General features: G+C 52.3%; 2 protein-coding genes across 3 annotated transcripts in view; both read left to right on the top strand.

The window, feature by feature from the left end:
- Rnd1 (Rho family GTPase 1) overlaps positions 1-5,859 on the top strand; it is a 6,386-nt gene extending 527 nt beyond the window's left edge. Inside the window, exons 2-5 of the mRNA XM_004638617.2 lie at positions 103-190; positions 2,642-2,751; positions 3,709-3,843; positions 4,773-5,859. Coding sequence (XP_004638674.1) covers positions 103-190; positions 2,642-2,751; positions 3,709-3,843; positions 4,773-5,018 — 579 coding nt within the window. The 3' untranslated portion in view covers positions 5,019-5,859. The remainder of the gene's footprint in view (positions 1-102; positions 191-2,641; positions 2,752-3,708; positions 3,844-4,772) is intronic.
- Positions 5,860-10,292: 4,433 nt separating this feature from the next.
- Ddx23 (DEAD-box helicase 23) overlaps positions 10,293-12,888 on the top strand; it is a 12,995-nt gene continuing 10,399 nt past the window's right edge. The window contains exons 1-2 of one of the 2 annotated variants that reach the window (XM_023723570.1): positions 10,293-10,375; positions 10,884-11,031. The gene's annotated coding sequence lies outside the window, so the exon portion shown is untranslated. The remainder of the gene's footprint in view (positions 10,376-10,883; positions 11,032-12,888) is intronic. The other variant, XM_004638616.2, reaches the window with a different exon arrangement.

Here is a 12,888-nt window from a genome sequence, read left to right as displayed (position 1 = left end):
GCCGCGCCCCGGCTCTCGGCGGCCGCGCGGCTCGGGCTGCGGCGGCGCTGTCGGGAAGGTCCGGGCGAGCGCCCGGGCTGAACGGCCGCTCTCTCCTCACAGACCTACGTGCCCACCGTGTTCGAGAATTACACGGCCTGTCTGGAGACGGAGGAGCAGAGAGTGGAGCTCAGCCTCTGGGACACCTCGGGTAAGGCCGCCTCCACAGGTGCACTGCAGCTGTGCGCTTGGATTGTCCCCCTCGGCGGGGAGGAGGGGCGCCTGCGGGAAGGGCCCTGCAAGTCCTGTTTGGGGGCTGTCAGCTCAGTCGTCAGGTCCAGGGGCGCAGCCACTGGCTTTTCCAGGTTAAGTTCCATCTTTCAGAGGCTGCGAAGGTGGTGGTGGTGGGAGGGGGTGAAGTCGAGGCCCCTGAATCCGCCTGGGGCGGGGGTCCGGGCTGGTCCCTTGCCTCTCCCAGCTACCAGCAACACACACTTACTTACATTCACACTCAGAGTCGTGCCTTCCCCAGAACAAAGTTAAATAAGGCCAGAGGCAGTGTCCCTGGAGGCAGCCTGCTTGGCGGAATGTCACAGGGACCCAGGCATCCCACTTGCGTAGCATCTCCGGCCACTGCTGTGGCCCGCAGCATCCCGCTCCGCTGTCACACTGCTGCGGCTCTCGGATAAAGCGATGCATCGCCAACGCTTTGGAGGGAGGGGGAGATGGCTTCACGTAGGGCACGGTCCTGTTGTGCCGGGACTTGCCGGCAAAGGGCCAGGCCCTGATCAGTTCTCTGTACAGCGCCAGAGTGAGGTACAAGATACCCTCTGTCTTCGAAATGTAGAAATGTAGAAAGCAGTATTTTCCAACGCTTTCAGCCCCAAGCCCTTGATGCTGGGCGGTCTTTGCTTTGGTTCTGAGACATTTTGACCATCTCTTTGCCTCAGGTCCTTTTTTAATAGATAGGCTCAGAGTCATAATTAAGGAGCAAAATCTAGCAGTGAAAAAAGGATAAAACATACTTCTTGCCAAAAAAAAAAAAAAAAAAAAAAAAAGCATAATCAGTTTGAGTTCAAAGAGGAGCTATAAATCACCAGGGGTTTCCTGTTACATGGAATAAATGTGCCGCCCAGTTCCTCCAAAGAGCTGTTGTTCCCGTGCTCCAGTTTTGAGGTCTGCAAAGACTGGGGGTAAGGGACAGGGAGATTAAAAAATGAGATTTCTTCTTGGGCCTCGCCAAGCTCAATTCCTCCAGCTGGTGTGCTCTCCTGCGTTGCAGTTCCAGGGGTGGGGAGGCAGGTTCGCGCCTGTGCTATGCTGGCTGGACCAGCTGGGGATGCAGCGTGGCTGCCGCGCTGCGCGGCCCCGCCGCCGCTTCTGCTGCGCCCTCCCAGCCCCCTCTTCTAGAGCCTTACCGCAGTTCTTCTCCTTTCACTGTCACCACCCCCAACCTCCTGCTGCTGCCCTCCTCCCAGAGTCAGAATGCAGCCCCTGAAGCCCTAAGCCAGATCCTGGAAAATCAGCAAGTGTGGTCGCCATACCTAGGGTTGCGCCCCACCCCCTCATCTCAGAAAGGATAAAGGCGACCGGTTATCCTTGCGTTCCCTGTTTGCAATTAGATTCCCAAAAGGAAGTGCAGTAATGTGTGGGATGGGGCTTTCCTCTGCTGGGGCCAGGGGTGAAACTGTTCCCATTATTTACTTGCTGCTCTTAGGGGAGGGGGATTGATTGGACCCAAAATGGAGAGCTCTTCCCCTCCCCCTTCCCAGTACTGCAGTGCTCCCTTTGCTCCGGGCTGCGGTGGTCAGACTCCCACCCCAGAAAGGGGCAGGGACTGATTGCTGAAGAATCAGGCAGTGATCCCATCTCCCCCCTACTACTTTTTCTTTCTTATAACTGACACCCCCCCAGCTTGGATTCCCTCCAGTTTCCATGGCGATTGCAGTGGAGGGAGAGGGGCTGCTTGCTATTCTGAGCACGGATTGTCTGGGTTCCAAATCCGCTACTGTTCTTTCCCCAAGGTGGGGGACAGGCTCAGGTCCTGGCTCTCACCCCCTCAAGCCCCTGAGTCCACATTGTCCACTTCTGTTCCAGTGAAGGACCCTTGCTTGAGCTTTAAGTCCCCAGCCATCGTCCTTGCTGTCGTCGATTTTGGCTCCCTGAGATCTTAGGGGTAGGGGTCACAGCTTTTCTTATTCCATTTTACTACAAGCTGACCTGGGGGTTGGAGGGACACTGGTTTCCTGATGCTGCCCTTCGCCTGCCTGCCTCCTAGAGTTCTGACCCATGGTAAAAGGCAGATGGACAGTTATGTAACAGGCAGCTCCTTTCCTCACCTGGGAGACCCCAGAGCAGATGGGAGCAGCGGTTGGGCAGCAGGCAGACTTCCAAGAAGAGTCCCTAAACAAGCCTTGGTCTCCACAGGGGTGGGAGTGTTTTCATTGACTTGGAAAGTGAATAGGCTTTAAATTAAGACTGGTAGAAGCCCCAGACAGGGCTTTCTCTTAGTTGGCCCTTTTGTTTTTCCAGCACTAAGGGGCATGGTGTTTGCACAGCTGCCTGGCAGTAGCCCCAAGCTTCCAGGCCAAAGGCCTCCTCTGGGAGATGGGTGGATGCCCAGGGCTCCCAAGGCTCACCCCAGCTGTCTCCGTGCCTCTAGGCTCTCCCTACTATGACAATGTCCGTCCGCTCTGCTACAGTGACTCAGATGCAGTGTTGTTATGTTTTGACATCAGCCGTCCGGAGACAGTGGACAGTGCTCTCAAAAAGGTAAGACTGCCTACGTCTTACAGTTGCTAACCTGCCAGGAGGACAGAAGCGAATCTCGAGGACCTTGTCATTTAATTCTCTTGTGTGCCAGGCATGATTGGCAGTCATGGCGGTGCATGCCTGTAATCCCAGCCCCCGGGCAGGTGAGGCAGGAGGGTTGCTAGGAAGTCGGAGTCTGGCCTTGGCAATTCAGCAGCACTAGTGAGACCCTGTCTTACGGGGAGTTGCTGAGATACAGCTCTATGTGAGGAAGGACTTGAAGCCAAACACAGGAGGGTTTCCCCAGGCCACACAGTTAGCTGCAGTGCTGAGCCTCGGTAGCCTTACTCTTCTGCACTTGCCACGTCCTCTGCTGCTGCTGCTGCTTTTGTTTTGTACTGGGAATTGAACTCAGGACCTTGAGCTTGCCAGGCAGGCTCTTGTGCCTCTGAGCTATCTTTCTGACCCCTACACTGCTTGTTTCGAGCCCCAGCAAAGAAGGGTGGCACTGGAGACATACTAAATAGAGGATCATGAAGCAGAGGGCCTTCTCGTGCTGTGGTTTGAGGGCCAGGGTGGGACCTTGTGAGGCCACCTCTGCAGACGGTCATCCCAGAAGTGAGGCTGGCAGAGTCTGCCCTCCTGTGGGAATGTCTGGTCCTGGGCCGGAAGGTCTCCCAGAAGCCTGTGGACTTAGCTGGCTTCCCAGAAGGCTGCAACTTGCGCTCTTCCCTCGGGAGAGTTTGGAGCCTTCCTCTTGCTGTTCTTGACTTGTGAGGCTCTGTGACTGGCTGAGGGGACAGGTTGCAGACCAGTGGGCAGGATGGTGGGGTCAGTCTGGGGGGTGCTGGGACCCAGGAGAGCCGGACAGGCGATGGCCCAGGTGGCGTGTGTGACTTTGCCAGCTGGACTGTGTCGTCTGCCTGCTGCTGACTGCCTCCTACCACATTAACCTCCCTCTTCCTGCTCGGCCTGCAGTGGAGGACAGAAATCCTAGATTATTGTCCCAGCACCCGAGTTTTGCTTATTGGCTGCAAGACAGACCTTCGAACAGACCTGAGCACACTGATGGAGCTGTCCCACCAGAAGCAGGCGCCTATCTCCTACGAGCAGGTGTGTGAATGTGCATGTTTGTGTGGCGCACGCAGGGGACAGTGTTGGAAGGTTGCAGACAGAGGCCTTGGAATCCGGGCTCCGTCACACTCCTGCCTCGGCCAGTGGGAACCGATGTGAGGTGTTTATCTGTAGCTGATGAGCCGGTCACCATGACAGGGGTGCTGGGCACCCACAGGGTTGGCAGGTCAGCTGTTCCTGTTCGTTAGCATTTTGATTTTCTGTTGGCCACTTACACTGGGCTCATTGGAGGTGCTTGACAGAATTTCAGATTCGTGGCCCCATACCTACAAAATCACTCTGGGACAAAGACAGAAATTTGCATATTTGCATATACAAAGACCCAGGAATAATCTCTAATGTACACAGGAGTGTAATGATTAGTTCTACACCACGGTTTCTCATGACAGTCCTTGGAGGGGCTCTTACAAATAGCAGTACTGGGACTGTGGTGCAACTCAGAGATGGAACCCAAGCCTCATCAATTTGAATTCCAGCACTGAGCAAACCCCTAATGTCGCCACCCTAGTCCCAGAATTTTGACTTTCTTGGTCCAGCATCAGTGTTTTTTTTCCGGAACAGGGGATTGAACTCAGGTCCTTGCACTTGCCAGGGAAGCGCTTACTCCAGTGAGCCATCTCCCTGGCCCCAAATGGAGATTTATTTTATTTTATTTTTTTTGGCTGAACCGGGGATTGAACTCAGGCCTTTGAGCTTCCAGGCAAGTGCTTATTCTACTGAGCCATCTCCCTGGCCTATCAGTGTGGTTTAAAAGCATTTCAGGTGATTCAAATGTGTAGTCAGGCTTCACCTTCACAAAACTAATTGGAAGAGGCTGGTGGGGATCCTGCCTGGAGCAGCGCACGGCAGGGCACAGTGTCCTTCAGCCCCAGGGACCTCTGCATTTATGACTGCACCTCCTCCCACAGGGCTGTGCTGTGGCCAAGCAGCTGGGTGCAGAGATTTACCTGGAGGGCTCGGCCTTCACGTCCGAGAAGAGCATTCACAGCGTCTTCCGGACGGCGTCCACGCTGTGTCTGAATAGGCCCAGCCCGCTGCCCCCCAAGAGCCCTGTCCGAAGCCTCTCCAAGCGACTGCTGCATCTGCCCAGCCGTTCCGAACTCATCTCTTCTACCTTCAAGAAGGAAAAAGCCAAAAGCTGTTCTATTATGTGAAGTGGGAGTTGGAGGGGGAGATGCCCCCCACCTCCTCCCTTGGGGTGCAGAGGCACGGGGAGAGGGAGGATGAGACAATTTAAGACACTGGACACAAGTTTTTCCAATGGCCGTGGTGAGGCTTGGAAGGAGACAGGAATGGGATGAGGAAGGGGCCAGGCCCAGTGTAAGGACCTGACGCTGCGTGAGAACCATCACACCCAAGCCCAGTGCTAGGCTGAGGAGGGGCAGCTGTCCCAGTGCCCCTGATTCCAGAGGAGGGAAAGGTCAGGGGCTCCGGGGGCCATGCTGGCCTCGTGGGCTCGGGGGCTTACCGGAGCCTCGCCTTCAGCATCATGCCTCTTCCACACTGCGCTTCCATGCAGGCCGGGCGGGAGGGCCCAGAGCTCCAGGGCGCAGCCCTTCCCGTCCGCGGAGCCACTCGAGGAACGGAGTGAGGAGGCCTAGAGGCAGCTCCCTTGAGCGCAGCCCAGGTGCTTCACCGCGGAGGCCAGCGCATGGGCTGCGCAGAGCCAAGCAGAGGGATGCTCATCTTGCACAGCCCATCATCAGGAGAGGGGACATCGCACATCCACACGCTTCTCACCTGAGTCCCCAGCGTCCGTCCGTCCGAGGGAGAAGCCCAGACCCCCTTCTTTTGCAGAGTGTGGGGTGGTGGTGCTGCAGGGGCGGGGCTGGGAGGGGGAACCAGACTGGGCCTGCCCTTAGGGCAGCGCAGCTGGCATTTGTTTTATAGAGCCTTGTCTTTGGGATTGTGGGAGGGGGGATGTTTCAGTCTGTTACATGTTCTGTGTTTAAAGAAGAAAACCTATTTATTAACGAAAAATATACATACAAAGAAGTTGGCTCCCTTTCTTCTTTCTTTGTATTTCTGGCTATTTGGTGCTGAGGCAGGGTCTCTTCCTGTAGCCCAGGCTGCCCTGGAACTCAGCAGTCCTGCCTCAGCCTCCAAGTGTTGGCACTACACGCAAACACCGCTACACCTAGCTTCTTGGCTGCTGACAATCAGGGAAAAGCTGTGGGGCCCTCTCTGTGGCAGAGTGGGGCCCCCCCACTGTCCCCCAGTCCCTCCGACAGGTGGCTCCCCGCTTTCCCACCCACCCAAATCCTGTTGAGGCAAACACTAGTCCCTAGCCTGAGAGCAGGACTTCTTGGCCTTGGAGTGGTGTCTGGAGTGGGGAATGCTCTTTGGAGGGCATTGTGCTATGCAGTATGGAATGTTTAGCAACTCCGGCAGGTGCTAGATGACAGTGGCCTCAGTTGTCACAACCAGTTGTCATTGCCCTCGAGGCTAAAGGAGAGGGATCATCCGTGGGGGAGAACTGGGCTGCTGAGTCCCGGGGGAAGCCCCTGGTGGTATCCTTTAAATTCAAGAGGTGACTTCCAGCTCCAGAGCCTATCCATGGCAGTGTAAGGGCCCCAACTTCCCTTATGCTTTGTTATTCACAGATGCTGTTTTTCCAGTTTCATGCTGCAGTGCTGGAAATGAAGTAACTGTGTCCTCAGCACTGTGGTCGGGGCATAAGTGATAAGAGCTTCCTTTGCTTTGTTTTTGTTTTTTGGCAGAACCAGGCGCTAGATGACAGTGGCCTCAGTTGAACTCAGGCCCTTGTGCTTGCCAGGCGAGTGCTTATTCTACTGAGCCATCTCCCTGGCCCTGAGGGCTTTGTTACATGTTTGGTATGTGTGTTGGGCACTTAGTTATTACAGTAGTACCGTATTGCTATTATCTTCATTCTACTGATAACTCAAAAGATTAATTCTGCCTTCAAGTCCACCTATGTCATCTTTTCCTGTAATAACCCTTTGAGGCACCTTTTTTTTTTTTTTTTTTTTTTTACAGAAATTGAGGTTCAGGGGCCGGGGAGATGGCTCAGTGGAATAAGTGCTTCCCTGGCAAACGCAAGGGCCTGAGTTCAATCCCTGGTTCCACCAAAAAAAAAAAAAAAAAAAATTGAGGTTCAGAGAGATTAATGTGTACAAGGCCACACAGTTAGAAAGTGGCAGAATATATATATATAAATCAGGCAGTTTAGCTGCAGAACATAGACTTTTTTTTTTTTTTTTTTTTTGAGATGGGGTCATGACCTACTGCTCAGGATGGCCTTGAACTTGGATCCATGCTCAGATCTTCTGAGTAGGCCGCTGGGATTACAGTTGCACCACTGTGCCTGACCACAGCATGCGTTCTTTTTTGCTTATGAGACTGAGTGCTGGCCTCAAACTCATTATGTAGCCTAGCCTGGCCTGGAACCTACGGGAATCCTTCTGCCTCAGTCTCCCAAGGGCAGGCAGTGTGCCACCATGGCCCAGTAGCAGTGCACTCTTTAATAGTTCTGCCATCCTATTCTGGTAGGCAAGGGGAGTTATTGTGTTTTATAACCGAGGAGAGAGAAAAGCCAGGGATGCCATATCGTGCACAAGATCCCTGACCGAGTCTCAGGGCTAACAAGCCCATGGACCCTCCCTGCTAGCTTGGGTACCTGGGTGAGAACTACCTGCTGTCCTCACTAAACTACAGGCCTGTCTCCATCTCCAGGCGTGTCTGCTTGGAAGAGAACTAGCAGAGTAGGTTGGAAACTGCATATTCTTTGCACTCAGTATCTCACATGTGTCACCAGACTGCCATTTATGAACTCGGAGAAATTCTGTCATCTTTCTGAGCCTCTTGTTACTCTTTAGAGACAGGAGGCCTCCGAGCCTGGAAATAGGGAAGAACGTGGACTCTGAAGTAAAATGGACCTGCATCTAATTCTGCCTCCCTCCTTGCGGTACTACAGACCAAATCCAGGGCCTTTATGCTGAGCTATGCCCAAATTTTTTTATTTTTTTGGTGTAACCAGGGATTGAACTCAGGCCTTTGTGCTTGCCAGGCAAACGCTTATTCTACTGAGCCATCTGGCCACTGAAACCAGGTGTGGTGGCACATGTCTGTACTCCCAGTCCTGGGGAGGCTGAGACAGGAGGGTTACTATCAGTCCAAGCTGCATAGTGAGACCCTGCACCAAATAAAAGATTTTTTTTAAAAAAAGGCGTACACCATCATGCCTCACCCTTGTTTTTAAATATGAGGACTTGAAGGTATAATTAATCTTTTTCTGAGTTGTTAATAAAGTGGAGACCAATACCATAGTACTATTATAAGTTAAATAATTATTGTAAATGAACTGTGCAGAGCAGAGTTGGGTGATTAGAAGATTCTCAACACGCTGGTAGCTGTGGCTCTTAACCGAGTGCCCTGTATCCTCGATGCCTGGTTGGAGTGCCAGTCCGTGAGCGGAGCGCCCTCTCGTGTTCACTCCGTGAATTACACCAAACAAGTGAGACCTCCTTTCGCCTTTGGCAGTCTGCTGCTAAAAGTGGGGGAGTCCAAGGCCGGCGGTCCGAGAGCACACGTGTGAATCTGTTATTACTTTGGCCCACTGTGTGTGATGCTCAGAGTTTTAGGGTTAGAGTTTATCCTGAGGCCCCGCTTGAGAACTGAAATCATATTTAGAGAGGAAAATCGGATCTGGAGCCAAGTGGAATTGAAACATAACAAGCTCAAGAAGGGAAAATGGGAAGGAAAGAGGTGCTAGTACTTTGGTTACCTCAGCCACCCTAGCGGTTGCAGAGTGTGTGAGCGCAAAAGAACAAAGAGAAACAAAGTAAGCATATGATTCTGGGTGATCAAGCTCAGCGGGAAACCAAAGCAGGGGGAACTAGATGAAAAAGAAAGAGATAGTCTAAAAAGTGGGCAGATCCTTGGGACCAAAAAATAAGGACACCAGGCATAGTTGTGGATTCCGATAATCCCACCTACTTAGGAGGCTGGGGCAGAAGGATCACAAGGGCCTGGGAATGTGCTCAGTGGTGGAGTATTTGTCAAACTTGCATAGGGCCCTGAGTTCAATCATCAGTACCAATAAATAAATAAATAAATAAATAAATAACCAACCAACCAAATAAATAGATTGTAAAATAAACCAGGGTTGGTGGTTCAGGCCTATAGTCCCAGCAGTCTCAGGCAGGAGGATTGCTGTGAACTCAAAGCCAGCCTGGGCTACAGTGAATACTGCCTCAGAAAACCAAAAGCCAACCGAACAAAAACTTTATTTTGTTTTACTTACTTATCTGAAACAGGGTCTCACTAGGTAGCCCAGGCTGGCCTTGGACAGAGCGGCGGCCCTCCTTTTCAGCCTCCCCAGTGCTGAAGCTAGGTGTGCCACGCACTGCTACAGAAACTTTAAACAGCTACAATATTTCAAAGGAAGAAGGAGGAGATGGAAGAGGAAGCCAGAGTGTAGTTTCTCAACTCCGGAGTGTTGAGAAACAAGTGCTGGGCAGGAGGTACGACCCTCCCGGGAGGGTTTGGCCACCGCTGTTGTGGTTTTCGTTTGTTTCTTTATTGACAGTGTCTAGGTCAGCTGTCCACACTGGCCTTGAACTCGAAGTCCCCTTGCCTCAGTCTTGCCAGGTATTGGGATTATAGGCATTTGCCATCATGCCCAGTTATGTGGGCTCATTTTGAGTTGTCACCATGAGCCCCAGGGTACTAAAAAGTTCCCCTAAGCCTAGGGTACTTCCTCGCAATGAAGAATCGTGCCACCCTGTGAAATTCTAGGCTGGTCCTGTAACTTTTTAGTTTGTGCAGTTGTAAAATAGGGCTAATCTCTCGCACAGAGTTTTTGTAAAAATGTTTTTCTATTAACGGTAATTTATTTGTTAATACTGTAGTTGATTTATAAATATATTTTGGTGGTACCGGGGATTGAACTCACACTCTTGAACTTGCCAGGCAAGTGCTTATTCTACTGAGCTATCTCCCCAGTCCCTATTAGGGACTGCCCCCTTCTTCAGTACTAGCGATTGAACGTAACGCCTCCGCACTCAGCTATATCCCCGGCCCTTTTTATTATTTTGAGATAAGGTTTGGCCAGACTGCACAAACTGGCCTGGATCGTCCTGCCTGTGCCTCCCACAGCACTGCATTACGGGCTGTGCGAGAGTGTCCCTAAATTCCCACCCTATCCGAAATTCCTCCACTCTACGCCGCCCGCCCCACAGCTAGGAACTGAGTTCTAGGTAGACCAGCGGCCTGGAGTCTGGGAAGCTGGCGCGCAGAAAACTTTCCTCCCGCAGAAGCCAACATTCGCGAACCACACTGCCCAGCAGGCCCCGCGCCCGGCCGGCGCTCGCGCTGTGCATTCTGGGATTCGTAGTTCCCGGCCTCGCCGTCGGCGGGCGCGGCGCCGCCCGGGGCACTCGCCTTCCCAGCCTGCCCCTCTGCCGGGGTGCACCTCGGGGACCAGGAAACGGGAAAGATGGCGACTGCTCGGTAACGTTGAGGCCGCGTTAGGCGGTTCGGACCCAGGGTGGTGAGTTCCAGGCGGCGGGGGCGGTTCCCATGAGTTTACAGAGAGGGCGGTAGTAGGGCCATGGCTGTGGCCCCTGCCCGGGGACGAGGCGGGGAAGAGTGCCTTAGGGGAGGGGCCGAGTCTGGGAAGCTTTGGCGGGCGACAGCGAAGAGGCGCGGGCCCAGGGATGGAGGGGCCGGCGGGCGCCCAGGCCACGTCCTGGGCTGTCTGGGGGCCTGGCCCTTTGCTGTAGGCTCAGTGCCTGTGCTGTGGCCGGCCGACCTACTTTGGTTGTGGATAGCCGCACTCCCAGAGGCAGTCCGGGCTTTCCCGCCTCGGGGCCGCCTGTATTCTTTCTTTCCGAGGGGTTTACCTTTTATCCGCATCCTCAATTCTGCGCCTTCAGAGCCCACCCGTGCTGAAGGCTCCAGACCGCTTCCTCTGTGGCGCCTTCCAGATCCCCCTTAACAAGTGGAACTGCATCCCTGAGCTCTGCTGGTGCTTCATCTCGGCGTTCTTCTTGGTGCAGGTCTCGGATGCTCTCTGTTCTGACAGCTCCCTGTGAGCAAGATTTCCTTCGTAGCGCACAACATTGATCCTTGCATGCAGAGATACTTGATGAGTATCTTGCTGAAGGAAAAGCACCTGCCCGGTAGGAACAGAGGAGAGACTGCAAGGTAGGAGGCCTGAGGAGCCAGTCTGGGTGGCCAAAGTTGTCTGCACTAAAGGTGCCTGAATTTGCTGTCTTTGTTCTTCTCATTTTCAGCCAGACTAACACCACCCAGGCTTCTTTTCTGCTGCCTTCACAGCACTAAAGCAGCTCTTTTTAAGGCCACCCTAGTCCTCATTTCCCCAAGTGTAATGGTTCTTTTTTGTTGTTGTTGTTACTGGGAATTAAACTTGGGACCTAGCACTTGCCAGGCAGGCACCTGTGCTGCGGAGCTAGATCCACATCCCCTAATGGCTCTTCTTTGCACCATCTTTATCCACTTGGATGGTACCTGATACAGTTGACCACTCCTCCTTGCAACATGTTTTTGGTTTCTCTGTTGCTATATTGTACTTTTTTATTTTTTTTTAAATTTTATTTATTTGTGTGTGTGTGTGTGTGTGTGTGTGTGTGTGGCCAGCTCAGCCCACCAGGGTGCGGGGCTGGCTGGCATGTGGTGCTGGGGGATCGAACCGCGGTCCCTGTGCTTTGCTAAGCTTGTTCCAAGTAAGCGCTTTAGACCACTGAGCCATCTCACCAGCCCTATATTGTACTTTTTTAAAAGTTCTTTTCTCACTGCTGATGACTTCTTTTCCGGTCTTTCTCTGGCTTCCCTTGTGTTGACCTCCTTATGTTAGTGGGCCTTTGTGTGTGTGTGTGGGGGGGTCGTCTTCTATATTCTTCCTTAGCTGCTGCTTATCCAGGTGGTGCCATTTAACACGCCCTGACTCAAGCACCTGCCTGTGCATTGGTGGCTCAGACTCTTGTCTCCAGACTCTCAGCTGCAGACTGTGTGTCCGTCTACTCTCTTGGAGTCTACACTTGCTTTTTTTTTATATCAGGGATTGAGCTCAGGACCTTCAGCTAGCAAGGCAGGAGCTTGAGCCGCTGAGCTGTGTCCCCGGCCCAGTTTTCTTCCTGATTTCTCACAGTCATCTCAGCCAAAATTGACATTTTATTTTCCTTCTAAATCTCTTTCTTTCCTAGTCTTCTGTGGTTAGTTCACTAGTGGTACCACAAGCTAATAGGTTGTTCAATAATTTTAGGGGACTATGCATCTCTTCTCTTTTGCCCTTCACCAGTAAATCTTGTCAGTTCTGCCTCCAAAATATCCCTGGAACTTCCCTTGTTTCCATCTCTGTTGCCACCTTCCACCTTGCTTCCTAGAACAAGCTTTGGTCATCCCTTGCCTTGATAATGGTTGTCCCTTGGTGTCCGAGGGAGAGGAGTTCCAGGACTCCCTGTGAATACCAAAATCCAGAGGTGCTCTTGTGCTTTATGTCCAGGGGCATAGTGTTTCATGTAGCCTGTGCTGTCCTCTGTGTGCTGTAAGTCATCTGTAGATTAGCAGAGAAAACGGTTTATGTGCTCAGAATACAATATAAGACTATCGTGTGACCTGTAGTTGGTTGAATATGCAAGTGCAAACACCATGGGTGGTGCGGAGAGCCAGCAGTACTGTAGGAGCATTCTTAGAGGTTTTATATGTAGAACTATGATGTTTTCATACAAGTCTCCAGACTAATTGTTAATAATATAAAATTGGATATCTTCACATCCTGTATAAAGTACTCCTGTTGCATTTGAGTTGAAATGCAAGTTTCTTTGCCCTAACCTGTAGCACATTTTTGTGATCTGACTCCTGCCTACCTCACTAAATTCACTCTGATCAGCCTCCCCTGGGGCAGTGCCAGGCAGCTGCATGTCTTCTTCTTTGGGAGGGTGTTGTGCGGGGGATATAACCAAGGGCCATATGCATACTGGGTAAGTGCTCTACCACTGAGCTACGTCTCCAGGCCTACAGGTAATTTCTTTTATTTTATTT

This window comes from Octodon degus, unplaced genomic scaffold (genome assembly GCF_000260255.1).
Source record: "Octodon degus isolate 3935 unplaced genomic scaffold, OctDeg1.0 scaffold00100, whole genome shotgun sequence".
Classification (NCBI taxonomy): Eukaryota; Metazoa; Chordata; class Mammalia; order Rodentia; family Octodontidae; genus Octodon; species Octodon degus.
Note: the sequence above shows the minus strand (reverse complement) of the source record. Positions and strands in the feature narration are given on the sequence as shown.